Source organism: Anguilla rostrata, chromosome 7, assembly GCF_018555375.3.
Source record: "Anguilla rostrata isolate EN2019 chromosome 7, ASM1855537v3, whole genome shotgun sequence".
Lineage (NCBI taxonomy): Eukaryota > Metazoa > Chordata > Actinopteri > Anguilliformes > Anguillidae > Anguilla > Anguilla rostrata.
In genome coordinates this window covers 36,621,880-36,649,300 of record NC_057939.1, presented here as the reverse complement: position 1 = coordinate 36,649,300, position 27,421 = coordinate 36,621,880, and the positions used below count along the sequence as shown (strand labels likewise).

The 27,421-nt window shown below is 39.6% G+C and overlaps 1 protein-coding gene across 1 annotated transcript in view; it reads right to left on the bottom strand.

Moving 5' to 3' along the window:
* Positions 1-12,434: 12,434 nt before the first annotated feature.
* gfra4b (GDNF family receptor alpha 4b) overlaps positions 12,435-27,421 on the bottom strand; it is a 190,726-nt gene continuing 175,739 nt past the window's right edge. Inside the window, exons 5-8 of the mRNA XM_064344172.1 lie at positions 26,018-26,127; positions 24,460-24,594; positions 14,630-14,790; positions 12,435-13,894 (exon numbers count right to left, since the gene is read on the bottom strand). Of these exons, the coding sequence (XP_064200242.1) occupies positions 13,760-13,894; positions 14,630-14,790; positions 24,460-24,594; positions 26,018-26,127 (541 nt within the window). The 3' untranslated portion in view covers positions 12,435-13,759. The remainder of the gene's footprint in view (positions 13,895-14,629; positions 14,791-24,459; positions 24,595-26,017; positions 26,128-27,421) is intronic.

Below are 27,421 nucleotides of genomic sequence, written 5' to 3'. Positions count from 1 at the left end.
ACCCTGGACAGGCCGCCAATCTATCGCAGGCCACACACACACCATTCACTTACACACTCATACCCTCACACACTCATACCTATGGGCAATTTAGGGTCTCCAATTGGCCTACCTGCATGTCTTTGGACTGTGGGAGGAAACCGGAGTACCTGGAGGAAACCCACACAGACATGGGGAGAACATGCAAACTCCACACAGAAAGGCCCCAAGCCGAGATTCGACCCCACGAATTGCTGTGAAGTGACAGTGCTACCCATTGCACAACTGTGCCACCCACTTGACATTACAATATTGTGATATGTGTGAGAACTTGCTTTGCAAATCCAATACATGTAAAAGATATATTTATACAAATTAATACAGATTACATAATGTCAGAACTCCATTTGCAACAGCTATTCATAAAAATATTAAACATTACTCTGCACTTTTAAAACAATTTAGCCAAATTATTATACACATTCTATATTTACAGTATATGCAATATTCTATGCTGATTTTCTTCCTAATGCATACATTTTTGGGGGCATGCCAATTATTTCCGTCCCATGTGGTTGTGTATTTTTTTTTTTAACCTCAACCTGTAAGGTTTCAATTCTACTCCAAATGTTACATCTTTTCATAAAAGGCCATGTACATATCCTTAGAATTTTTTGGCCGCCCCTCCGATGTAGTCTTTGTGTTATTGGCACGCATCCACTATTTTGTTCTAGGGACTGAAAAGACAGAAATATAGTGTCCAGAATAAATGTCATGTCCTTTGTGGAAAATAATGGAGGACAACTAGTACTTGTGTTTCCTAAAAAAAAAAAATTGCTCCTGTGTGCTGCAGGAAATTTCACATCTTGCTGCTTCGTATTTTGTGTAACATTTTCTCGTCTTTCTGTTTCCAAAGTCTTAGTTGGACATGGAACAATCTTCGTGTTTGACCAAAACAGTCACGTTCAACTAAGTACTCAGATTGGCAGGAAAAAACATTTGTGTCCAGCAAGTTCTGTCCAGTTTTCTTCTATAGACATGTTGTGTGCTTTGGGATTAACATGGAGAGAGGAAATGTAGCCCAACTCTGACAATGACATTAGGTGGCCTGACCTCAGTCCTTACATAATCTTTCATGTGTAACATTGAAGATTATCAGATGTGCACATCTGATATTTGTGGGTACTTGGCACATATTTGTATGAGGAATTTTGGAACAACCTGCTGCTGAGGTATATTGAAAAGTTCTCACATAAAGTTACAAATTTCTTCTGTGCTCAAAGAAACTGAATGATGTAGTTCAACATACTTAGCAGCAAAGGGCTTAAGAACTGCTTGATCACTAGTTTTTAGAGAGTGCATCAATGGCTGCCCATGAAAAAGACACTGGGCTGTACTGAGGTGATAAACTATTGGGGTGCTTTGCAAAGTGAATTGGATTTGCTGGCCTTGGACAGAATTGTTGTTAAGACATGCACGTTGTCTTTCACCTTGTGCACTTAGTGTTTAATGCTTGAGTTCAGGCTAATAGTTATTTTTAGCCCGTTTCCCATAGCAACCCTGTTAGCTGACACTAGCCTACTTAATTTTTTTTCTTTTCATAACCTAAAAAATCATACTAACAAAACTTCAAAAATGGTAACCTCTATGCTGTCAGGGGCTGTCATAACATAAAAGATTTTTTTTGACAGCAGAATATTTATTATTTAAGAAATAAGTAGCTACGAACCACATACATGCTCTGGTACAACACGTCTTGTATATGCTATGGTAAAACTATTTTTAAAAAGGTGTTTGCTTTCTTTGTGAGCTGAGATCTGATTGGTCATTGCCAGTCATTGTTTTAAAAAATGTCATTGTCCATCTTACACTACCTTACACCAAGATTCCAGCCAAATTATTCCGGTGAAATCAAACGTTTTTAAAATTATCGGGGCCACCCCGACATCTCAGCTGGCACGTCAGGAGGCACGTCATTAACCCACTTACATTACAAGATTATCCATTCTGACCAAACGACCCAATCAAGCTTCCTATGAGCGATTTTATTCCAAATCGTAAAAAATCTACGCTGATGGCTAAATCATCTGGCTAAGAATCGTGTAGTGTGACCCCAGCTTAAGCTGTATGATAAACAGGCCCTGATGCAGATTGAAGCAAGAATCTTAGCGGCAAGCCATTTTTGATATGAAAATAATCATATGGTTTTCTTTTAGTTTAGTTTTTTCTGACAAATTAGCAGCATTAGGCTACTAATCATAGCTAGATTGGTTGGTTACTGAATTGTTTTGTTTGGTGAATTAATATTAGATTGTTGGGATTGTGTAAAATGCACGCTAGCTATGGCACTTGACTGAGAATAAAAAAAACTGATTTTGTGATCAGTGAATTTGTTATAAGAAACTAGTTAAACTGTAGACTATATCTAACTTTTAGTTGTGGTTTTGGTAACTTACAATAGCTTAGTTCTGTGAAGTTCATGATCGGTGATGACAAAGAAAATGATACATTGTTATGAATACTGTTTTTTTCCTACATTATTATCGCCTGAAGTGAGTAGGCTAGCTAGATAGCTAACCTCAACGTTATGGTCGCGTGTGGAAACAGGTAGCGGCCATAGCTGGCTTACTATAGTTAACTTTTAAGTATAGTTGATGTCACTGGCTAGCTAGCTGTAGTTCAGAATTTTTTACTTTAATTGGGATGGCATGTATGCCATGCCCTATACCTATACAGCACCAAGAGCTTGTGGTCTGTGAAGTTGTTTATGCCTGTTCACGTGAGGTCAGAAGGTACAGAAGTTACTGTTCTTCAGGCCTGAGAGTCTGTGGTTATTTTGGTTATTTCTGTAGGAAACCCTGAATAGTGCCAAACCTGCAGTGCTGTATATATAGGCTGCATGCCCCCCCCCCCCCCCCCACTAAGCCATGACTTGGCGAGATGCCATACTTGCCATTCTAATAAATCTGGAATATACATCATAGAAAATAGGAAATAATAAATTTAATATTGCCAGTTGGTTACAGAAAAGGCTGAGTACTGAGAAGAGGTCGTCTGTACTGTTTGTGGATGCTTTGTTTTACATTGCAACCTGATGCTATGGTACAGTGTTCCTGCACTATCCTGGGTATTTTCATGACTATTAAATGCTCTGCATTGATATCAAGAATTTTGGTCTTGGGGTAAATGGATTTCTCAAGCAGAACACCAGATTCTTTCATGTATTCTCCAGTGTTGCCATGCACCTTTTTAGACCCTACCGCTGTTAAACACAGTGGAACTGCACTGCTGTGAGCCTTTATTTCTGAAAACAGGAATGAATCACCACTGAAATCAGTACTCAGCCGTAGCATGGCATTTGCACCCTTTTGTAATCTTTTGTAAATATCTAACATTACAGAATTCATGTTCAGATAATGGCCTTGGATTGGTGGGAGGAGAGATGTTTGCAGAGCTTGAATTTTGTGTTTTACTTAAATTATTTATCCTATTTCACCGTTTACATTTTTTGTTAATTTAATCAGTGAAGTACTTCACAGCATGATCTGTTTAAAGTATTATTTTCATACAAAACATTGTATGATTGGTGAATGAGTATCGAATGTTTCCATTCAAGTGGCTTCAGTAAGTACTTGTCATTAGACTGTGCTGACAGGTCTCTAATTGTCTTAAATATTGATTAGCTGTCTGTGTGACCTTGGAACTGCACTTGCTGAACTGGTAGATTGATCAATTACATTATCTGATCAAGAGAATGAAAGAGGAACAATTAATCGTTAGAACTTATCCACAATAGTTGTGGCTTTGAAGTAACAATATGGAGACCTCATATACTGCAACCGCGGAGAGGGACTTGGGTTCCGTGTCCAATAGAGTAAGGACTGGCAATAGGAAGTACAGAAGCAACCTTACATTATGGAATGTTAACTGTATGTGAACGACAGTGTTCCTTATGATAAATGAAGGGCAACCTACACAAGGCCATCTGCAAGGTGAATTAATAAAGGCATGGTGTAGAATATAATTGAGCTCAGGTTTCTGTTCTCTTAGAAGCAAAGGTCTAAAAGGTATACTGAGTTCTGAGCTCTCAGCTCTATCTATTTCAGGCAAGCAAAACTGTCGAAGGTGACACCGAGTGCAAGTGATGCAGTGCTTCATGCTCTCAGACACCTCATCTTTGCATCCACTAACTAGCACCATGGCCCTTCAAGATGACAATTTGTGTTCCTCGCTCTTTCTTTCTTGCACTTTCTCTCTCTCTCTCACACCTCTTTATGCAAGCTGTCTACTTCAGTGGACTTGAATGCCCCCATCTTACTCATAGCCCTCAGCTCTTTAGTGGCAGCCTGGTTCCTGCTTGCCCGTGACGCCTCTTGATGCCACCCCCCATCCTTAAACTCGATGGATTCAGGGAAGGAGCACAGTTTTCACCCCCTTTGTGATGATGCTATTGATAGGGTGTCTCACTTCTCTACTGAAAATGCCAATCAACTTGAAGCCAGAGCACTACCGGACTAACAGAGACAGACACACCAGGGGAATCTGACAGTGATGTACCAGTTGTCTACACACAGCCCCCCCCACCCCCCTTTCATGAATGCTACAGTTGGACTGTATTCATATTGTTGTGCAGTGAAAATATCAGTGCTTTTATTTAGCAAAAGTTTCCAAAATCAAGTCACATTTGACATTCAGTCAAATATAGATCTATGACTGAAAATGTAAGTGGGAGGGTCAGAATAGCTGTAGGAGACACGGTATTTCCAGTTTTCATCAACGCTTCATTATTGGAGCGAGAGAGTGTCTTCAATCAACAAACAAACAAACAAATGAAAAATTTTCTCATGGGTTCTGAGTAAACAAAATAAACTAAAACAACAACAGTTTTTCAGCCAGGTTTCTTGCACTTCATTTGCTTCTCAGGCTCACTCTCTCACTGTGCAGATTCCCAGACTCAGTCCCCACTGTGGAAGCACACCTTTGCTGACACAACTCAGGTACAACATGTAGGCATGGCCCCAGATTACCCAATTCCTTTCAACGAAACAAGCCACAGTAACAAATACACCTTACAAAATACTGAAGCTATTCAAATGCATAATCAATAACAAACAGATTACTAAATATTTTACAGTATCATAATTTGGTGGCAGAATATTTTATTGCCCATTGGGCTTAAAGTTTATCTTAAATTAATATACCCCTTAGTTTGGTATATGTGTTATATAAAATTATTACATAACACACTGGCTAGCCAAACTGTGGGACAGTACGTTGGGCAGCTGACTCGCAATCCACATGTGAATCCAGCCATGACACTTTCTGTACTGTGATCCCATCTCTATCTGTAACCCTGTCGGCTGTAGAACTGTCTGATTAAACTGGAGGAAGATACCTTAGGAGTGTGGACTATCAGCTTTCCTTTAAAAAAAATAAAATAAATAAAAACAGTAGGCTAGGCTAACCACTGTGCTGGCCTTGGTTGATATTGATGTTGTGACACACTGTACAGCCTTTTGATATAAATCTTGCTGGAACAATAGTTTGTCTGTGGTAATGTCTTTATTTTGGCCCAGTGTTTCAGAACGAAGCAGACTGAACTTACCAGGGGACAGCCTTTTTATTTGGTGAATGGCGCCGCTGTCCTGAGAGTGGTGGAGCTTAGCTTGGCACAGTGATCCTGGAGTTTGGAAAAGACTATTATATTTTCTCAGGAAAGAGGGTTGGGTGCATAACGTGGTTTTATGGAAGCTCTCACAGATGTAATGCAATGCAAAATGTCCTAATGAAATGCATCATGGGAGATGATACATAATAAGGTGTCTGGTACCAAGTCATTCTAAGAAAGCCTTCAGCAATCGACTTCGTTGTGTTCTTGGTAAATCTAATAATCACTTCCCCTTGGGTTATTTGCCAATTATTGAGGTTTTCCTGAATATAAATCATTTCAAGTGTCTTCTAGATTTACATTTGCAACAAGGGGATGGGTAGGAATAGAGAAGAAAGGCAGTTACTTTTCAGATGCTGTCAGAGCTTCCTACAATAACCCAAGGTTGCCTGTCCTCCAGATCCACCTAAAGGCCTGTACAGCTGACTATATTCGGTAATTAACAAAGCTGTTGTTTGGTTCCTTCTTAAGGGCTGCTTAAGAACTGCGCCAGATTATTTAATTCCTCCTTAAATCCTTTCTTTGGGACATTACATTATTTGGATATATTTTTGTTCTTTGTTTAAAAGTTCTTTGTGTGTCTTAACTAAAGCTGCCTCTGGCCACTTTAAAGCCTCTATGTCCATGTACCTTAACCAAACATTTTCCTACATGGTGAGCACCCCATCAACACACCACAAACATTTTGTTCAATTTACATTTTGCATGAAACTTAAACAAAAGGAAAATGAGAACAGAATCATCGTAATGTGTATTTCTATGAATATCTCAATAGGGTATGAGTAATTTTAAAACCCAGCAAATTAGAAAAATGTTGGCCCTATGCTGAATTTAGTAAGAACAAGCATTGTGATAGATGGATTTTTTCAAGCAATCCTTTCATTACAGCTCTTTAAAAATGCCAATTTTCTTTTTGCCACAGAATCTTCTTTAAAATGGGATAATCAGCAACACGCAGTTCCATTCACTTGTGACTTTAACCTGCACACAATTTCTACTTTCTCTCTGAACAGAAATCTTTTTTTCTAAATCAGCATTTAGTGAAAGTAAGATTCAGTCTCAATGCAGCGTTTGCATTTAAAACTACACTCATTAGTAACTCACCAGGTGGTAAATGCCTTGTTTGCCTTGTGATTTATTTGTCAAAAATACTTACGGGCGCACTTAGTATTTCTTTTTTAATGCTTTATAGATCAGTCATATTTTTAGGTTTTTTTACTGGTATGTTGCAGCTTCACAGTTAGTCCCTTCCAATCCCTGCATTTCAGAATTTATTCTGTGCATATATTCTCCATAGAAATGTGCATTCTTCCTGCATCCTGACAACCAGTTGCCATGGGTAATTGGAGCCTTTGTCTCTTCACAAGACCATATATACACATGAGCATCCGCGCTGAAAACAAATAACATCGGTTGCATGTGCCTTGTGGGTGACTTATTTCTACTGAACCCCCAAATACAGATATAATGTCTCTGTTCAGGCCAGGGGAATCAGAATGAATCCTGGATGAAGGAGATAATAATCTTATTTATGATAGAAATCACACAATACTGCCACAATCCTCAATGGATGCGTGCTGTGCTCTTTACTTTTGTGGTGTCTTTTATATTTGCAGGGACACTTTCTGTAGCTTTGTCTCTGTTTGTCTGTAATTGTTAGAGACACAAAGTAAGATGAGAGGGCCTGATTATCAAGCGAAACGTTTCCTTATCTAAAGCATAGCTGTACTACAAGGCTCTACAGTATGCATAATAGTTGCTCACAAGTGAAAAGAGAAGGGAATAGATCATTTATATGTTAATGTTTTAATTATGTGCAGTCCACATATGACTCTGTTTAGAATGAATATTTCATTATTGGAAATTTCCATGTGCATAATGGCAGGTTGATATGAATGAATAATATGAATATGAATAATCAGAATTTTCACATCAACAAGCCTCTGTATTTAAACAAAAAAAGTATATAGGAGCACACATTGTATAAAATTAGTATATTTTGTTACTGTACAAACGTTTATCAGAATGCTGCCACTGATTCTAAGCAACTGCTACAGCTATGCTTTGACTATATCTACAATCTCTAACTTAAGTAGCTGGCTTCTATGTTCTGCAAACATCAGGCATATGTACAGACGTCACAAAAAATCTTGGTTTTTGTTGAATTTTCTGCTTACTGACTCGGTACAGTACTCAGAAAGGCGTTAACTTAGCATTAAGGGGTTTAGCTTGAGTGTTGGAAATGGCAAACAACATCAATTGGAGGTGCAAGAGATGAGAAATATTCACAGTATCTTATTTCTGTGACAGTAATCAAATTATGTTGCACTGAAAACATTTTTTGTGGGATAAAGTTTGAACAAGAAGTAATTAACAAGTGGAATTTTAGTTATGACAGCTGTTTTAAACAAGAGCAATGTGGTGTTTACAGTCTGTTATTCTGTGCTTTAGATTCATGTGACAAGTGCGATAAGTTCTAGTGTTATGTTTGTGTAAAGGATTATGCCATTTCAAGGAGACACAATAAGAGGGTGAGCTGTCCAAGTTAAAATTGGTGTCATTCATTACTCAGTGAGTTTTGTGAAACCTTTGAAAACCATGATAGACAGGGCCAGGGAACATAATCAGGTGCTCTGAGCAAAATTGTTCAAATTTTTTAAGACAAACATGGAAACTGCCAATTTATTACACGTGGACTCCTATTTTTGACTCTAGCTAAGTGTAATGAATGAATATTTTTGACTCACCATTTAAAAGAGCAGGGCCGGCCCAAAGTTTTTGGGGGCCCTAAACAAAAAGTCTATATGGGGCCCTTTGTTTTGGTCAAAAACCACCCCCTAAACCCCAGCCAGCAAGATTTGGCACCAATAGAAATATATTTAGATTAATGACAGGAGTCCGTTGAGGTGGTTTGGGCATTTGATAAGGATGCCTCCTGGGCGCCTTCCTCTGCAGGTGTTCTGGGCTCGGCCACCGGGGAGGAGACCCAGGGGCAGACCTAGGAGACACTGGAGGGATTATATCCAAAGGCTGGTCTGGGATCGCCTGAGGATCCACTGGGATGAGCTAGCGGAAGTCACTGGGGAGAGGGACGTCTGGGCTGTTCTGCTTGCCCCTTTGCCACCGTGACCCTGACTTGGACGAAGCGGTTAGAGAATGAATGGATGGATGGATGTACCTCTGCTCTTCATGTTCTTAAGCTAGGCTAGCCTGTGCTGCACTAGAACTGGCTAGATTAATGTCTAGCCAGTTATCGTGCCTCTTGAGCAGTATCCAAACTTTTTGGGAAAACATTGTTAATTTTGGACAGCTTCAAACTCTTCACCTTTGCTTGTTCATAAAATTGATCTCATCGTGGTGATTATTGCCATTGTGTCTCATTAGATGACATAGTTCATAAAATGTTCTGTTGTTTACAAAGCCATCTATTGTTCACATACTGTATAGCGCTTTTAATTTTTTCAAAGCTTGAGGCACAGCAACCTGTCTATTACGTCAACATAATTATAGTGCTTCTTAAAATACAAAAGAATAGCCCACAGCTTAGCATATGGCGTAATTTAATGTGCAATGTTGCTCAAATTGTTTGAACTTCCACTACAAGACAAGTTAACTACACAGAGACTAGGCCTACACCTGTTTGCATGAAAAAACTTAATCGATCTAAAGTGTTTCCGAAGGAAATGCAGAATTACTCTGTTAACTCACCTAAATTAAATTTGCTTAACTGCCATTTCAGAAGATTAGGCATCATATTTGACATTTATTCAGCACATGGTGCATTAATCAATCAATGGCATAATTTGCTTGTCGGTTTTTTGCTAGGTGAGTGAAGCATCAGTCAAGCTTGCCGTAAAAGAATGCCAAAATATACTGCCCACACCGTGCTAGTCTCCAAAAAGCCAACTTGTAAATTTAATGGAGGATGTACATAAAAACATTTGCCATGACATTTGACTTAACAATCTGTTTATTGTGCATATGCAGGTTAACATTAGAAATAAAATACAGTCCCCAATATTCAACCCTGTTGGAACCAGAGAAATGTGGGTGCAGGAGAATTAGGATAATAATAGGCTTCAATTTGAAACAAGCTCCGCAGCAAAGCGTTTCCTAATTAATATTTATTAATTACGATAAACCATTTCAACATTTTAAAACATTTGATAAAAATGATCAAACATTTTAAAAATACCAGTTTTTGAAAAATGTACTTTAACTTCCACAGCTTCTGAAATACAGAATTTCAGAAGTTCTTTATCCTAACCTTTGGTGTTCAGTACTAGAAGATGAAAGCAAAATCTGTGGATTCTTTTTTTGCGTGTCTGTAATGGTGGCCTTTCATCGTTTCATCTATCAAAATCATGAAATATTTCATCTGTGGACTTTCCTTTCTCCAAAAGATAAATTATTTCTGACATTGGGTCTCATATAATGTAAATGACACTCCATGGTAAAAGATACACTATATGACCAAAAGTATCTGGACACCCCTTGGTTTGGGGCTGTTTTTCATGATTTTCGCTAGGCCCCTTAGTTCCAGTGAAGGCATATCGTAATGTTACAGCATACAATCACATTCTAGACATGCAATCACATTCTGCTCTTCCCCAACAATTTGGGGAAGGACCTTTCCTGTTTCAGTATGACAATGCTCCCAGGCACACAGCGAGGTCCATATAGAAATGGTTTTGTCAAGAACAATGTGGAAGAACTTGACTGGCCTGCACAGAGCCCTGACCTCAACCCCATACAACACATTTGGGATCAATTGGAAAGCCAAATGTGAGCAAGGACTAATTTCCCAGTCAGTGCCCGACCTCTCTAATGCTCTTCTGGCTGAATGGAAGCAAATCCCAGCAGCAATGCACTGACATCTAGTATGAAGCCATACCAGAAGAGTGGAGGTTGTTATAGCAGCAAAAGTGTGGACCCACTCCATAATAATGCCCATAATTTTGTTATGATCCTGTTGGATATCAGGTGACCACATACTTTTGGCCATGTACTGTACCATGTACACATTGTAACCACATATTTTGTTTAATGGGTATTTCAGGTCCTTACCATTTGACTAAGTCTTCTGTAAGTGAGTTGTGGCATCAAGTAAAGAATGTATTTTTGCAATATTTATATTTATTAAATAATAATACTGCAAAGTAGGCCTGCTTTCCAACAGAGAAACTATACATTGTGTTTTGGGTAATTTGTGCCATAAAATAATGTTTTTCTATTGTTTTTTTTTAATATTAAAAAAAATAACAAGATGAAATTGTTTGCTTAATTAATTTGTGTTGTATTCATGGGAGGAAGAAGAAGATGCATTTGGCCGGAGAATGAATTATGATTTTCTGTATAGATTAATTCTTCAGAAGTGCTTCCAAACAACATCCATATTAGACTATTAAAATATTGTTATGCACTCATGCTCATGCACACCACCTGGTGAAGACGTCTCCATGTAGTCAAAATTTTGTAAACAGGGCATTTGAGGTCTCAGAAGAAAGATGGGTAAGGCATGGTATGCTCACTAAACTGTGGCGCGGCAGGGCATATTTTCTCTGACATCTGTACGCATTGCTAACCAGCTCTGCCACTGGTGGCATGCCGTGTCAAACTGTGGACACCCAATGCAGGCTTTCTTTCTTAAACTGTGAAGTGTTTAAGTACTATTTTAGGTTTGAAGAGAGAAGATAGTACTCATTTTTGCATGGTTATGTTTTCATGGAGAATCTCCATGCTGAAATTCAGTCTAGAAGATTTGTGCCGCTTGGCTGTGCAGACGTGGGACATGTCCCAGTTGTGTAATGACCCGAAACAGGGAGGGAGTGTCACCGTACTACTTCTGTTAAATGTAATAGACTTCAGTTCACTGTGCATTGAGTGCATATGTTACAGTACACATATTCTGCTGAACCTGGAATTTAATGTCCTTATTTTAATGCTTTCATAATGTACTTATTTTAACTTGTGCAAAAACAATTTAATAAAATTTAAATGTTTCACAATGTATGATTTTCTGCATTAATTGAAAGTGTGTGCTTTGAGTGAACTGCAGGAAAAGCACTCTATAAACAACGTTTGTTTTTAAGATTAGTATCATCATTATCTATTGTGCTCACTATGAGCCACCTTCAGGGAATAGGATATTAATAATGATGAAACAATTTCAATACAAATGTTCAATGTACAAACAAGATTATGTATTGATTTGTTGTACTTACAAGGAGATTCAGGTATTGTCTGGATTGCCACACTCCTTCATGACTATTCATTAGGAGTCACCAATTCAGAACACTTCTGCAATGTCAGGGACAGAAGTTGACCCTTTTGCACCACGCCGACCATTTTACCACTCTGCTGCTAGATTTTTAATTTGATATGTTGTTTCTGCACATGTGTTGTCTCCAGGTGACAGATGTTTTCCAGCTCTAGAAGACCAGATGTTATTCAAGTCACAAACAAAGCTATGAATAAGAATACCAGTTGTCATCTTGGCCATACTTCAGTTGCAAGGGTAGAAATAATCCACCTTCTGCTTTGGCTGTTACTTTTTGAAATGAATAATACTTGGTTTGTCCTGAAGGAGAACTGAATTCACATTGACATCTACATGTGCCAGAGCAAACAACCTTAATGATCCATTGTCAAGTGTATTGACTGCACAATTGCTCAAAGCAGTGAGAAACATAAGTTCTACCAGGATTGACATCCTCAAGAGCGGCTTGCCAAATGCACTCTTCCCAGCATACATTGGAAACATTGAGAAACCATAGGCTTTATTAGGTATTATCTGGTAGCTTTTATTTGCAGCAAATAACATGTATCCTGCTGTGCAAAATCAACTGCCCAAATCCTGATCCTGTGGCAAACTTCAGTGAAGGTCCTGAAACCAGCACAGTCAAAAACACCACTCCCACCCCTACCCAGAGAGTTCCATCACAGCACTGTTGCTTTGTACAAGACAAAACTTCACAATGATTATCAAACAGACTGGGCAACAGATCTCTGAATTCGAAGAGTCCTTCGGAGAGAACAATGTAATTGATGCGGCCCTGGCATTGTGAATCCAAGAGGTCAGTTATTGGTTGTGAAGAACTGACCAATCTGGATAAAGTACTGTCCTTATCTGGATAAATTCCAGGTGGTCAAAAAAACATGTCCACTTCTGGATCTTTTGCTTGCAGTGGGAATGACTTGCGATTATTTTATGCAATTTTACGGTATTGAACAAATGGCCTGACTGGTGTGCACACACAACTAAAGAAGTGTAATCCAGCTCTTCTCAGCTTCTGTGCAATCCCAGTATTCACTAGACCAGTTCCTCTCTTATGGGTCCCTGTTTCCTCAAGATAATCATCCAAACATGATAAATGTATTAGGCACTGTACAAAACAAAGAATACGAAGTATCCAAGCACTGAATTCAATTTAGTTGTGCTGTTTTTCTAAAATACATTTTGGTGTGTACGCTTTTTTAATTATTATTTTTATTTCTTTTTTTAATAATGATTGAAAATGACATGAATCACCACCTCGATCCACGTGAGCTGATATCTGGGTATCATTACAAAAAAATAGTCTTCCCTTCTTGTCGTTCATCCAGCAGACAACAAGACGTCAAAAACACACTTTTGCTGTGCTGAAGAGGAGACTTTTAATTGTGAGCCCTCGTCCCCTCCCTGAAATCCCCTCCAGCCCTCCTGACCCCCCCACCCCTTCTCCCTGCGTTCCACTAAATAAATCTGTACATATGTATAACTGATGATATTTGAAGACGGCAGTTTTGTTTCTGTGGGGGCTGACTGAGAAAGTCTTTGAATATGCACATATAAGTTTATAAATAGACCTATCTCTGTCTCTTTTGACTTTCTCTAAATGTATCTCTCTCTCTTCTGTGTCTTTCCCTCAGACCCCTTAAAGGTGTGGTCAGACTGCTGAGATTAAAGATAATGTAAAGAAATAACTGTACCATATGTGCAGGGGGAGGTGGGAGGTCAGGCTCTGTTGCCACCGCCCCTCCCCTAGTTCACATACAAATGCCCCAATCCACCCCTCCCGCCCATCCCCCCATACACAGTTCATAGGGAGGTCCAGAGTGGCTGTGCCCCCACTAGTGGTGGAGACAGACCACAGGCACTAGCAGGAGGCTGGTCCAGGCGGTCAGGTGGAAGGGGGTGATGGCGTGGCTGGAGAGACCGGTGGACGAGAGGGTGGATTCCACCCAGAGTCTGTCTTTCTCTGAGGCCTGATATGATAGAGAGAGAGAGGGAGCGAGAGAGAGATTTTACAGTACAACCATATAGCTGCTGGTCTCCCATAAATACAACATATGTTTTTGCAACTATGTATGTCTTGCATAAAAGGCAAAAATAAGCACACACACATTCACACACACACACACACACACACACATACACAATATTAAAATTCAGATCCTCAACACAGAACCTGGCTTTGTGATATGCATGTGGATGCTGGTTATTGTTACAGCAAGTATCTTTGTCAATTAAGGTTGTTGAACACATAAGTTTAAGTTCTTTAATAATTAATTCCTTAAACACAACACAGGTTTGGCTTGTTATTATTTTCATTGTATTTGAATTCTTCATTATCTACCACATGGTTAGTTTTAGAGGCCAGGTACCCACACTTTCACCAATTAGGAGCCTATTTATTCACCTCAGTCTTTAATTTGACCAGTTATCTTTTGTATACTTCTTTTTGTGTTATCATTTACAATATAGCACGATAGGCATGTGAATATGTAACTTAATGGCATGCATAGTCATTTCTGACATAATGTGGCTTAAGAGGGGAATTAATCTCTCAAAACATGAAAAGCATCAAATTAAGAAAAATGAACAGCTTGTAAAAAATTTTGGATTGCAATTATGGATGGAATGAAAGCCAGCATACGCAGAGTCCCCAAGACTGAGTTTTAGAACTACTGGGGAAAGGTTGGTTTTGGGGAACAGCACACCTGTGTAGGCATGAGAGGGCTCAGGATGTTGCGCTCGGTCTCAGCCGCGACCGGAGGAATCATGGTCATATCTTCGCTGTCCGTCGCTTGGCTTGGCTGCACTGGATGGTTTGGTGTTGCATTAATGTCTGTCCCATTCCCGAATGCCACAATGGCATTTCCTGTTTGTGAACAGAGAGTGGCATTACATTCTTCTTTATTTGTGAAAATACTTGACCTTGATGCAAAATATGACTGAAAGACTAGGGCAAGACCCCTGTGCCTGAGTAAATGTGTAACTGTGCTTATGTGCCTGTCTAACTTGGACTCTGTGTGTCTGTGTACAGTAACTGGAGCTGGACAAGTGGGCCTTCATCCCTGCCTACGTAGGCCTATGCAACACCTGGTTTCATATTTTGAAGGATTTCAAAATGGGTCTCTGCTTCTGTCTAGGTGTCATTGTATTTCTCTTGCCTCTTTTCATTTCACCTCTCCGCCTCACTCCGCTTCCACTTTCTTTCCGCCATCTATTCCCCACTCTTCTCCCGTGCTTCTTTGCAACTTTCTTTTCTCCCTGTCTCACTATCGCTCTCACTCAAACTCACAGACAAGTAAGGGTGGTTCTTCATTGTCATTTTTTCCCCCCATCTCTAACAGGTTCAGTGATCTCATGACTAAAATAAACCAGACACCACTCTCTGGAGGCACACAGCCTTGCTTAAACAGGTCAAGTGAAATTCAAAATATTATCACCATGGTGATAATAAGGGAAAGTAATCACACACTAGAGGGAAGAGCTTTGTTTAAAGTAGGAAAGACGATAAGGGAACCTTGAACATGTGAAAATACCTGGAGGCTGTCCTTTGGTTTTCAGACATTTGGTCATAATGTTTCCTCTGTGTGTGTGTGTGTGCATGTGTGTCCATTTGCACATGTGTGTGCCATAAACTATGTCCATAAATTGTTTTTTTCGGCCCCCATATGGAAAAAAGTAAAAATATAAAAGAAAACCGATCCAAAACCAAGAAATATATTTCACTATATATTATAATAAATTTATTTACAATGCACCCTCCATATGATTGTAGCCTAAGGTGCATACATTAAAATAAATAAATAATGCAAATATGTTAAAAATACATTTAAATTTAAAAGAAGGAATTTCAAAACAATGGCATGTCCTCGAAATCCGACTCATTTTTAAATAATAAGAATAAAAATAAATAAGAAATGAATGTCTGTGATTTTTCCCACATTCTCCATATATCACACCATACTGGACAAAGAAAACAAAATGAGACACGTAGAACTTCTGCAGGAACACATTGACAACCAGATCAGCAGGATGTGCATCATGTCCATGGTTTGAAACACAGCCAACCAGCACGACGACACCACACCGCAAGGCTAAAAGAAACACTACCACAATTCCTCTATCGATGGGAAGATCTCGAGGCAACAAATGAAACAGAGGTGAGTGTCCTGTCCTCCATTCATTCTTAACTCATTACTTGATGTGCGACACAAAGAATTAAAGGACATGCAAACGAGTCTGGAGTTTAGCCACAGGCAAATCAAGGGCCTCATGAAAAGATAACAGTGAGTGAAAATGCCAAACAAACCCAACTGGAGAATATGATGAAGGGTAATGAAATGCAAAGAGAAAATGTTCTGGATGTGCAGGTCTGCAACGTGTGATAGTGAAAGTCACTTTGATGAATCAGGGAAGATAATTAAAGACTTCTTTCAAAATGCACTCAAACTACTTCCTAACACACAACCTAATGTACAACTACATCACTTTATAAAAACTATTGAAATTTGAAAATACCTAGTTACCTTTCATAGAACACCTTGATAAATAATCCATACCTCTGTCATTTGTCAACCCAGTGACGATTTGTAATTAGTTAAGAGGCGTCATTGTTTCTTGGTCTATTTTTGTTTGTGCAAATTAATATGTCCATGTGTATGTCTGCCCCTCGGTGTTGAAATAGATATTGCTGCTGTTGTGTTGACTTTGTTGATTCTGTTGATTCACAGTTGATTCTGATCAGGGGTTAAATTGGGATTTGGGAGGTGGGTGGACCCTGAGATCCGGTGGGAGGTGTGTGAAAAAAGGTACAAACCATTGAATGTCTCAGCTCAAAAAAGTAGTATCTTTAATGTATTGTGCACATAATTGTAATTAAGGAAAATAATGTTTTAAAAAGAATGTATACTATTGATGCAAGCTTTTACATGAAATATTTCAAGTTTATTGAGTATCATTAATGCTGAGAATTTTTTTACCCACGAAAATAATAAGTCATCCTCCTCTTTTGTCCTCCCTTTCTTCCTCCTTTATCCATCTTTCTTAAACTGTCGAATTGAAACAAAATAAAACCAGTGACTGGTGAGCTGGAAATTGATGATTTTGATGTGATGTGCAAAACGTTCCTTTGAACTAATCATTGATCTCAAACTGTTTTAATTAATTTTCAGTGATTAACAAGCATGCAAACGATCTGACTGAGCAATTGGAAAGGGACACACAGCTTCTTTGCATTGTGTTAGGGAGATTAAATGATACATGTGATTTAGAAAAATCTGTTTTAATCACTAAGCAGTGGCGGAATCTTCCCCTGATTTTCCTTGAGTATCAATGCAATCAATCCGTAAAATAGGCTACTAGCAATACTATCATATATAGCCAGCTCTCCCCAAACAGGAAGTTTTAGCGAGTAGCCTAGGCCTTATAGCCTACATTTATTTTCATTTGCAGTACGAAATTGTGCACATTTTTAATCAACATTATTTGTGTATACATGCACTTCTTTCTCCACGAATTCATGGCAAATATCTGCAATGCGTAGACTGTAAACAAAATTGCAGTGCAGGTTTGGTTTTTGCTGGTTATTCTGAAAGTTAACACGGTAGATAACAGACTGGTGTATCTTGTCTGTTAAGTGTAGACTACTTGGTGATTAAAACGGATTTTTAACGGATAAATTGAATTTATGATTTAATCCCCCTAACACGGTGTTAGGCTACTTGCCATTTGCCATTTGATTAGTCCGATCATTGGCACGCTTGATAATAAAGGAAAAATTACTACTGAAAACAGGTTGAGATCAATGATTAGTTTAAAGGAAAGTTTTGCGCACCACCAATTTTCAGCTCACCAGTCGCGTTATGTATGTGGGAAATATTCAATCCTAGCTTAGCTGCTGACCAGCAACCTGCTGATTCTGCTCAAGCAATCAAAGTTGCTGTTAATAATAGCCGGCATTCGTGGGGGCTGTTTATTAATCTCTCTTTAAAATGTTGCATAGATGAAATTACAAGTTAATGAAATTACCTACCGCGTCCACTTCCAAACAATCAAGACAATCAACGATATTTTTCTTTCTGTGCCTGTCTATATAAACGACTTCCTCCTGAGTTTTTTTTTTCTTTTTTTTGATTGGTTGAGCGAGTAACTGGCTAGAGGGAACACATGGACTGGAGCATACAAAAAATGGACTGGATTGTCATAGTTATTTGTAAAACTGCCGGTCAAAATTATTTATTTAGTTGGGTGGACGCCGCCCATGCGCTCCACCCCCAATTTAACCCCTGATTCTGATACAGATATCTGAATAGGATGTCTGTAAAATGTATTCGTTGGCAGGTGTGTTTAATCATGCACAGTTTCCATTTTGCTTCGCATGATTGGTGATTTTGCTGTAAATGGTTACATGTAGAAATGTGGGTCGGTCTCAAATAGGCTGATGATTCACAGTGTGGAGTAGCATGCAGGGGCAGTTTTAGTGATTTGGAGGCCCCAGGCAAAGACCAATGTGAGACTCTTCTCCATTTTGCTTAACGCAATCATAGCTAGTGAACAAAAACTATTTGGAGGCAGCTCTTTTCAGTTAACAAAGCCACAGAACTAAAGGACAGACCCAAATGAGAATTCTAACTGAAGAACATCAAATGACCTTCAGTCAGTTAGAAGAAGACAATACGGCAAGAAAAAGATTGTAAGTACATAATCTTTAATTCTTTCAAGACAAAAGTATAGAACATGCTTTTTGATAAGGCATTTGAACATCCACTATTCTCTAGGGGTAAAAGTCCTGGTCTGAATGGGTGTCTGGTTTGTGGTGGGCTGCTGCTGTCTATCGGTGTCGCCCCTGACATTTTTCTCCCACACTGTAGCTGGTTCACCGCAACCAGCAGAGGCAGTAACGCTAGAAATTGTAGTAGGTGCGGTGGGTGCACAACAGGCTGAGGCAGCAGTAAGGCTGCTAACGTTAGCTAGCTCAGCTTCTTCAACTAACGTTACACCAGCTAGATTGAGAGCACCTATTATCAACCAACTTCGTTCGACAAACGTAAACTGATTTGCAGCTATATGTGAAAAAATAGGTGAAATATCGGTAACAACCTGTACCTAGTTATGTAGGAAAAATGTCCTCGTTATCCTCCAGTAGTTATTTTTTTAAAGTACTTTCGCAATTTTTTTTATGTGCCGGCAAATAACTCAGAGGTGGTCCAGCACTAGATTTTGGTTGCTAAGAGGACATGTATTGGATTTAATGGGTCGCGATGAGATAATTCCGAGCCTGTTGCTTGTCTTAAAGTTGATATAGTAAATATGGCTGTATTACTATATCAAAATCTAACTAAATATATATGAAGTTGGTTTTTTACATTTAGACAATTTATTATGTGCATTTTTTACAGAACTTACATTTAAATAGGTAACAATGTCCAGTTTGCTCTCATAAATACGAAGTAAATACACTATGGTTAGGGTGGTCGATAATAGGTGCTCTCATTCTACTTGTTGCTCCTCCGTCGTGGAGTCTCTGGCTGTTTTATTAAAGAATTTTGTCAGTTTAGGCAAACTTTCCTTAAACTGGGCATCTTCCTTCTTCCTCTTTCTCTTCTCAAATCCACTTTGAAAATGCTTTATGGTAACAAAGATTGTGACTCTCTGTCTCTGATGGCAACTCAAATTTCTACGCCATTGATTAGGTGCTTTATGCAGGAAGGTCAAGGTGGAATAGTCCATTAAATGTGAAATGTGGGTGATAATAAATATTGGCAAATATAGATATTTAATTGGATAGGCCCACATTTACATGTAGACAGATGTATTTTTATCTATTACAGATTATCATTCGGTTGGAGTGACAACAAAAAAAAAAAAAAAAGGAAACAAATTCACGAGGCCCCTTCGGCGGACGAGGCCCCAAACAATTGCCTACCTATGGCCTATGGTAAAACCGCCCATGGTAGTGTGCAGTTCTCAGCCCCTTTACAAATGCCCAATGGTGGCTGAGACCACAGCAATCCCTATTTCTAGACTGCCTTCCCATTTGGACCTGCAATAGTCTGAAGCCTCCTGACAGTGGCCCACCGATGTACGTAGCCCTGTGCTTCACCCCCCCCCCCCCCCCCACACCCCCCTTTACAAATGCCCAATGGTGGCTGAGACCACAGCAATCCCTATTTCCAGACTGCCTTCCCATTTGGACCTGCAATAGCCTCAATCCTCATGACAGTGGCCCACCAATGTACGTAACTCTGTGCTTCAGCCCCCCCGGCACCCCCGTTGGGGTGTCAGATTCTCTCCTTTGCTACTTATGCAAGAAGGATGACAAGAACCATCAGACCCTGAGCAGTAATTGGGAAACATGTCCATCCTGCTCTATTAACTCCCCCACAGAGTGGTATTGTGAGGACATTGGCAGGGAAGTACAGGCTTTGCCCAGCCAAAAGATGCCTGGGGAGCGGTCTAATGAGCTGGGGTGAGATTAGGGCACTGGGCCTTGAGCATGGGTTTCTGCCAGAGAAAGTTCTCTAAAGAGCGCCAACAACTCCATGTAAATATTTGGAAAGGTCTGTTAAGCATGGCACTTTAACACCCAGCCCACAGGGGGCTTCTCTCATCCATATCATAAGAAGGGCAACTGCCAATGGTCACTTTAATTTCTATTATATTTCTATTCTGTGCATGATGTATAATTTGGTAAAGGTTATGTGGTTTTAGAGATGGTTTGGTTGTCAGAGAGGGGAGGCAATCTTGTGAGATTGTTGCTTAGAAGGAAGGAAAGAAGGTGTGCTGGATTGCTCGTCTTCAGTCATACTGACATCATTGGGCCTAAGTTATGATTTAGCTACAATTTGCTACTGAGGCACTGACATTATATTGTTTATGCATAATTTATTACGTTTTCTTTTTGTTTTTTTTGTTTTTTTGTTTTTTTACAAATCAGTAATTAAGTTTTCTATGTTGTTAGTTTATGTTAGGTTTCATTTGTCTTTGGATGGATTATAATTAGGCATTGTCAGATGCTAGTTTTTAGAATATGACACAAAGAAGGGACAGTATGCTCCAAAACAGGTTATTATGTATATGGTCTATACAATTTCACAGACTTTTAAATAAATTCTTTAGGCAATTAAGACATGCTAAGGCTTGTATCTATGCACACACATTTGGTTTATTATGCTCTCTTCTCTCATGGAAGGTTTTATTACCTCTCTGAAAAAACACAGGAACACAGAAAATAGTTGGGAAAAGCTATTTAGCTTCCACTATAGCCACACTGTATCACAAGGCCATTATTTCCTTATGGATTGTGATTTGGATTAAGTTAGAATGCTCAATATTCAACATCCAATTGAAGCAACTCAAATTTCAATTTAGTTAATGGTTGTTCAGACCAGCAATATTAGTATTTACATTCTGATGCAATAGCCAGAAGAGAGCGGTGGTCCATGTTATAGTATGACTTGCTTTGTTGTAAAGTATAGTATAGTGATATTCTTTGCCTGAAAATGGGAATTCTGGATTTAACTGGGAAGAACCATAGCTTCCTGAGTGAATATTAAGACATGAGAAGAAGTCTGTTGGCATGAAAACAGCATTCATACAAAGCAACATAAAAAAGTCACTAGTCCCTGGGCCTTGAAGCATTGCGGTTTAGTAGTTCAGGACATAATAATTGTAGTCCCAGGCATTGAGACTATTGACTGTCCAATCCTGCTGTATGAACATGAAAAAATTCCTATCAGTAATTCAAAGATTATACTCCTAGATGGCATGTCCAGCTAAAGCAATTTGTCCTTTGTACACAAAGTATATAATATGTGGTACTGACCATGAGTTTAATGACTGCACAGTTCACTTTGAGTTGTAAAGCAGAAAGAAGGAGAGACTGGATGCATGTGCTTTAGAGGACACGAGCACTAGTCTACACTCTCCAGAATCGACAGAGGACATTGCAGTAAAAGAGAAGCCCTAAAAATTACATTTTTATATACTTTAACACGGTTACTATTGCCTTCACCAGAAGTATTTTATTACCTCCATAAAATGCTTCTGGGCCTAATATACAAAGTGGGTGTGTCTCAGGAGAATCCATCAATCCTTGACACTTTTGACCAGAAGCAATCCAGAGCACTCCGGTCCATTCTTGACTATACTGTTTTTCAATTTCTGGTGTCGGTGAAGGGGCTGGAAGCTAGGGTGCTGACAGCATTTTCTTGTCTGGTAGCATCTGATGATGTGCTCTCAAAAAATGCTTGTGAATGAACAGCCCATATATGGAAGTGCAAGTACATTTTATTACAGCACAGGACACTAACAGGCTTGATGCAGTATTTGAAGTGGAAAAAATAAGTGGAGGAAGTAGAGTGACCAGTTGAGAATGGAACAAAATCCTGATAACCATGTGATGGGAAGACTGCAATTGTGGAGGGAGGGTTGGTTTGGTGGTTGGTGAAGGAGATACTGTGATTGTGAAACGGGGGGAGGGCGTACATACAGCTAATGAGAAGTAACAGAACAGTAGAAAGAAGTAGCGAAATACAAAAAAAAAAAGAAAGTGCCGCTACTCATATGAGCAAAACGTAGTTCTGGCATGCTGGTCCATTCCAGCCCTCTTCAAGCACTGGTTTGAAAACAAGTGGCACTCGATCACATAATCACGTCAAACTCCGGGCCTAGGCAAGTATGGGGTTTATTCACTCCCCCATCTCACTCCTGCTGTTGAGCTTTAATTTATGGTGTTAAAATTGCCCTTTAGCAAGCATTTATTTCTGAAAAGCAAGTCTCCTTCTTGCAGACATTCCCTTTGTTTCTGCAATACCCTGCCTTTACTCTTGCTTTTCTCATCATGCCTCTTTAAGCTGCAGGAAATGAAATTACCTACAATTACCAAGTCCTTGAAGACCACTCACATCCCTGTATCAGCTAATGAGCCAGAGACATGCGCAGCAAAATGGAAAGACAAACTGAAGAAAATGAATTGGGTGAAAAAGAATGAATTCCCAAAAGCTTGGGTAAGTACCCTGTTGTCTGAGCAGATATTTTTGTGTAGTTTTCTGGTGTCCTATCAACATTCTCATCTTAAAACGAAGAATAAAGGAGAGACTCCTTGGGCCTTGTACAATTGTGGCTTCTGTCTCCTGGGTTGGTTTATCAGCTGTTTGGGACTTAATTGGTTTCCTGACGTGAATCAGGGAAAAGACCTGAGCTGGCAGCTGCTCTGCATAGAAGGGGATGAGAGCAATTTGGTATGGCATTTTAGAAGCAGTTTCAGAAAAGATGAGCAGAAGCAGCCTCTATCAGCATCATTATCACTCCCTCGTTTTTTTATAATTTGGAAAGAGTGACCTGGATCAAGAAAATTAGCATATTTCACCTTGTTTGGCCTGTTGGAGCAAAACTGAAGCACTTTGATGATCAAGAAAACTCCATTCTAAATATCCTTTAAAAAAAGTGCAATTTTTTTGCATTGTGTGCCTTGTGTTTTTATATGCACATATTTATGACACGCTTCTGCTTGAACTGAGAAAAATATGACAAGGTTTTCACATGACAATAGTGTTATGTTTGACCATTACTGCGATGGAGCTCAAAGACTCTTCTCTTTTCAGCAGGACACTGTGCCTGTCAAACTCTGAAAGTGAGCACATTAGCAAAAACACTGCTTTGGTTCATTCCTTGTCAGTTAAGCATGCGCCCTGCACAATAACACATTGACATTGGTCTTTTATGTAGCTAATTGCTACGTTTTATAATGAATAGACCCATGTTCCTCAAAACCACAAAGCAGCACTGAATTAAAACCATTATCTTGTGGCACAGAAGAATATATGTCCAATTACCATTTAACTCTCCAAAGTTCAAGCAGCCAACTTCACATGCTAAACACTATGAAAACACACAGTGACACTATGAATATGGCAGTGTCTTTCTTTCTTTAATCTATGATGACTGCCTTGTCATGCCAGGATATGCCTGCATAATAATAATGGATTTTTCTATTGTTTAAATTTTAAAGATTGTCATGTCAATATTCTGCAGAACTGGTACCTGTTATTAGGGAGGTTGATTTTGGTTTGTGATGTGGCTTGTTAAATGTTTGTTGTTTTCCCTTGATCAAGGGGTTATTTGGACAACTGATTTGTACCTCATTGTGGCAAATTTGTTTTGAAATTTGAAATTGCTCTTAGGCCATAAGACATGGCACTTAGAATTCTCCAACCAAGGACTTGAGGGCTTAAGGGCAACTTGAGTACCACTGATAGAGATGCAGTATGATATTTTGATTAACTGGTTGATTGGTTGATTAGTTGTCGGCAGACCCCCTATGTTGTTGTTATAGATATGAGATATTGTGTTTTTGATTGATTTAATGAGAGATGATTTGATTGGTGTGTCGATTGATTGATTCGTTGTGGGCACTCAAACACAGGTTATAGGTGATTTGAGAGATTGATTGATTTACCGTTTGATTGATTTAATGAGAGATGATTTGATTGGTGTGTTGATTGATTGATTGATTGATTGATTAGTTGCGGGCACTCACTCAGACACAGATTATTGGTGAAGTAGCTCAGGAACTCTGCACACTGCTCTCTCTGGTTCCCGCTGGCAGAGCAGGTGCACCGTGGTGACACACTGGAGGTGGCATTGTCCACATAGTTGGGGGTAATGGTGCTGCCTGCAGAGATAAAGCACTGAGAGATCTCCTGTATTTTACATGTCCCCACATGGATACACCCCACTCCTTTGCATCCCAACATCCCCTCTTTAAAATATGGAGGGTATCCCAATACACACACACACACACACACACACACCTACTTAATCCAGCACCACTCCACAATTAGCCCTCAGGGTTCCTTTTTCAGCAGTTATACATTAAGCCATACATTAAAACACTAAGCAAAGCTAGAATGCTCAGGCCAGAATTAAGGACTGGGGGGGGGGGGGGGGGCTTGGGGGGGGGGGGGGGGGGGGGATTAAGGCACTCTCTACTCTCTAAACTGGCACTAGGCACATGCAGGGATGTTTCAGACAGCGCCCTGTCATTGGCTTTTCAGCTGGCTGCTTCACATCAGTGGGATATTACGCACAGCTCAGAACACAGATCTCTAAAAACAATAGCCATTAATGAGACTCCTGCAGGGCAAATTCCAGTGGTCTATGAAAAACCCCCACCTCTTTTCCTCTCACACTTTCACCTCTCAGCTCACTTTTCTCTCAAACTTTTTTCTGTTTCATGCCCTTTTCTCAAATTTAAAAGTGTTTATTGACATAAAGTACGTTTGCAAATATTGTCAAAGCATGCAGCAATACATTTACAGATTAACCCTCGCTCCCTCATTACAGTATGATCTCTAATGGTCCTCTGGCACGTCTCTTTCCCAATCTCTCTTATCTGTTTTTATTTCTCTGTTTTGAGTTGCTTTCCCTCATATTTGCATCACTGGCATATAAATGGTACCATTACTAAATCACATGATTTAAGAAATAATTAATACAGAACCCATGATAATGAATAAATATGATCTAGAAAATTCATTAACATTAGCAACAATAATAATCTGAATGACAAAACACTGGTAAATAATAATATTGATCATTTAACACATTATAATTATATTCTGAAGTACTGTATTTACGTCAATACGATTTTCCAATTTTCCCTCAGGCTAAGACAAGAACAGGTGGTGCTGCTGTCTGTCAGAAAATGTATAAAAAATATAAAAATATTTTTATTTCTATTTTAAGTTTATCCCTTTCTGCCTCTCTCTTCTATCTCTGCACATTCAATTCTCTTTGACTTATGATTATTTCACTTCAAGGCATTTTGTAAAATATTTGATTTAATGTGTACTTTTTCTGTTAAAGAGAAGGGCTGTACTGATTGCAGTTACATGTCTATATTCTGCAATGTATATGTATAGTGCTCATTTGAATTTGTCATATTAAATCTAATCCAGTCTACTGTCTCACTGCTCTATCAACTAATTATTATCTCATCATTCATTTTGCTGTCCCTCCATACCCATACCTGTTCCTGTCCCTCCATACCCATACCCCCCTCTCTCTCTCTCTCTCTCTCTCTCTCACTCACTCACCAATCATGCCAGTGTACGCCAGAAGGCAGGCCCTGTAGTTCCCCTGCATGCAGCCGCTGTCTGACTGCTCTGATGGCTGGCAGTCATACTGGAACTGAGCCCAGCGGGACCTGCAGGAGCAATAACGCATCATCAATCACTTAGCACAGGCCCAATCAGCAACTGCCAGACACCATGCCGCCACCAGCATTCATCTCACCATCTGGGACCCCAGGCCGGGCCCTCAGGTTGGAGCCTCTCAGGGGTGCTTTCACTTGGCTGCACCCGCCTACCTGCCCTTTAACCCCCACTCACCCCACTCACCCAAATAGATTTGTCTCCAATTGCCCAGACACCAAATCTACATTTTCCCCTCAGATCAATAGCTCTGAGGAATGGGCCAGTCATTTCAGTGACACTTTGAAGTAGAGGCAGTTAAAAACACTGTGGGGTATGTCAATGAAAGCAACTCCATTTCTTAGAGACCTCTAGTGTGTCCAGCAGCTGAATATCATTTGGTAACTGATGAAGGAAGGGAAGGGACTCAAAATATATATCTTCTCTCTTTCTGGCAAACGTGTGAGACATACTGTATGTGCCTATTTCATTGAACGCAACCAAAAATGCTATTAATCAAAATGGTGAATGTCTCCACTGCATAGAAAGTTATTCTCCTGCATACAAAGAGAGAAAAAAAACCTCATGTGAATGCCAGCCACCTCGCTATTAGCCCTTTCATGACAGGGGCCATCTAGGGAAGGATTTTGCTTTTCACTGTCTCAATGACAGCAGCCGCAAGGACAGACAGATAAGAATGCAATGATCGCTGTAGAATAGATCTCAGCCCGCACAACGACCTTGTGGCCATTCAATCCTCTCATAACTTTAGTCATCTAGGGCTTAAAACATGGCCGAATTTGAAACATTGAAAGAGTTCCTGCAAAGTTGCAGTAATGTGATAATAACTTTTAACAGCAAAAAACATGGAGTAGACTTTGAGGTCTCACGCAGCTCTGTCAGCAAAGACACTTGCCACAAGCCAGCTGTATTGTCATGAGCCAATACCGAGTGCCATAACTTAAGATATATTGCACTACAACAGCTGAGTGTAGCCATATAGTGTACTATGCTGGGGCACAGCAGAGGTGTAGGGATGATAACAGCACTACCCCTTAACTGCCAGCCTTACTGCCACTCAAGTAGCTGTGCCCTCTAACTCCTTTCAAAGCTCTGTAAAAATCCCAGCTGTGATGAATTACTGGTCAATAGGGGAAAGGAAAGTAGGAAGTCCCCCAGGCAGTACATAAATTAAACTTGTCCAGAAAAGCCCAGCTTCCCAGGACTGTGGCTGCAACAGGGAAAAATCACAAGGCTCTGCGTTATATCCAATATTCAATGCCCATAATCACAGGGAAAGCAAAATCT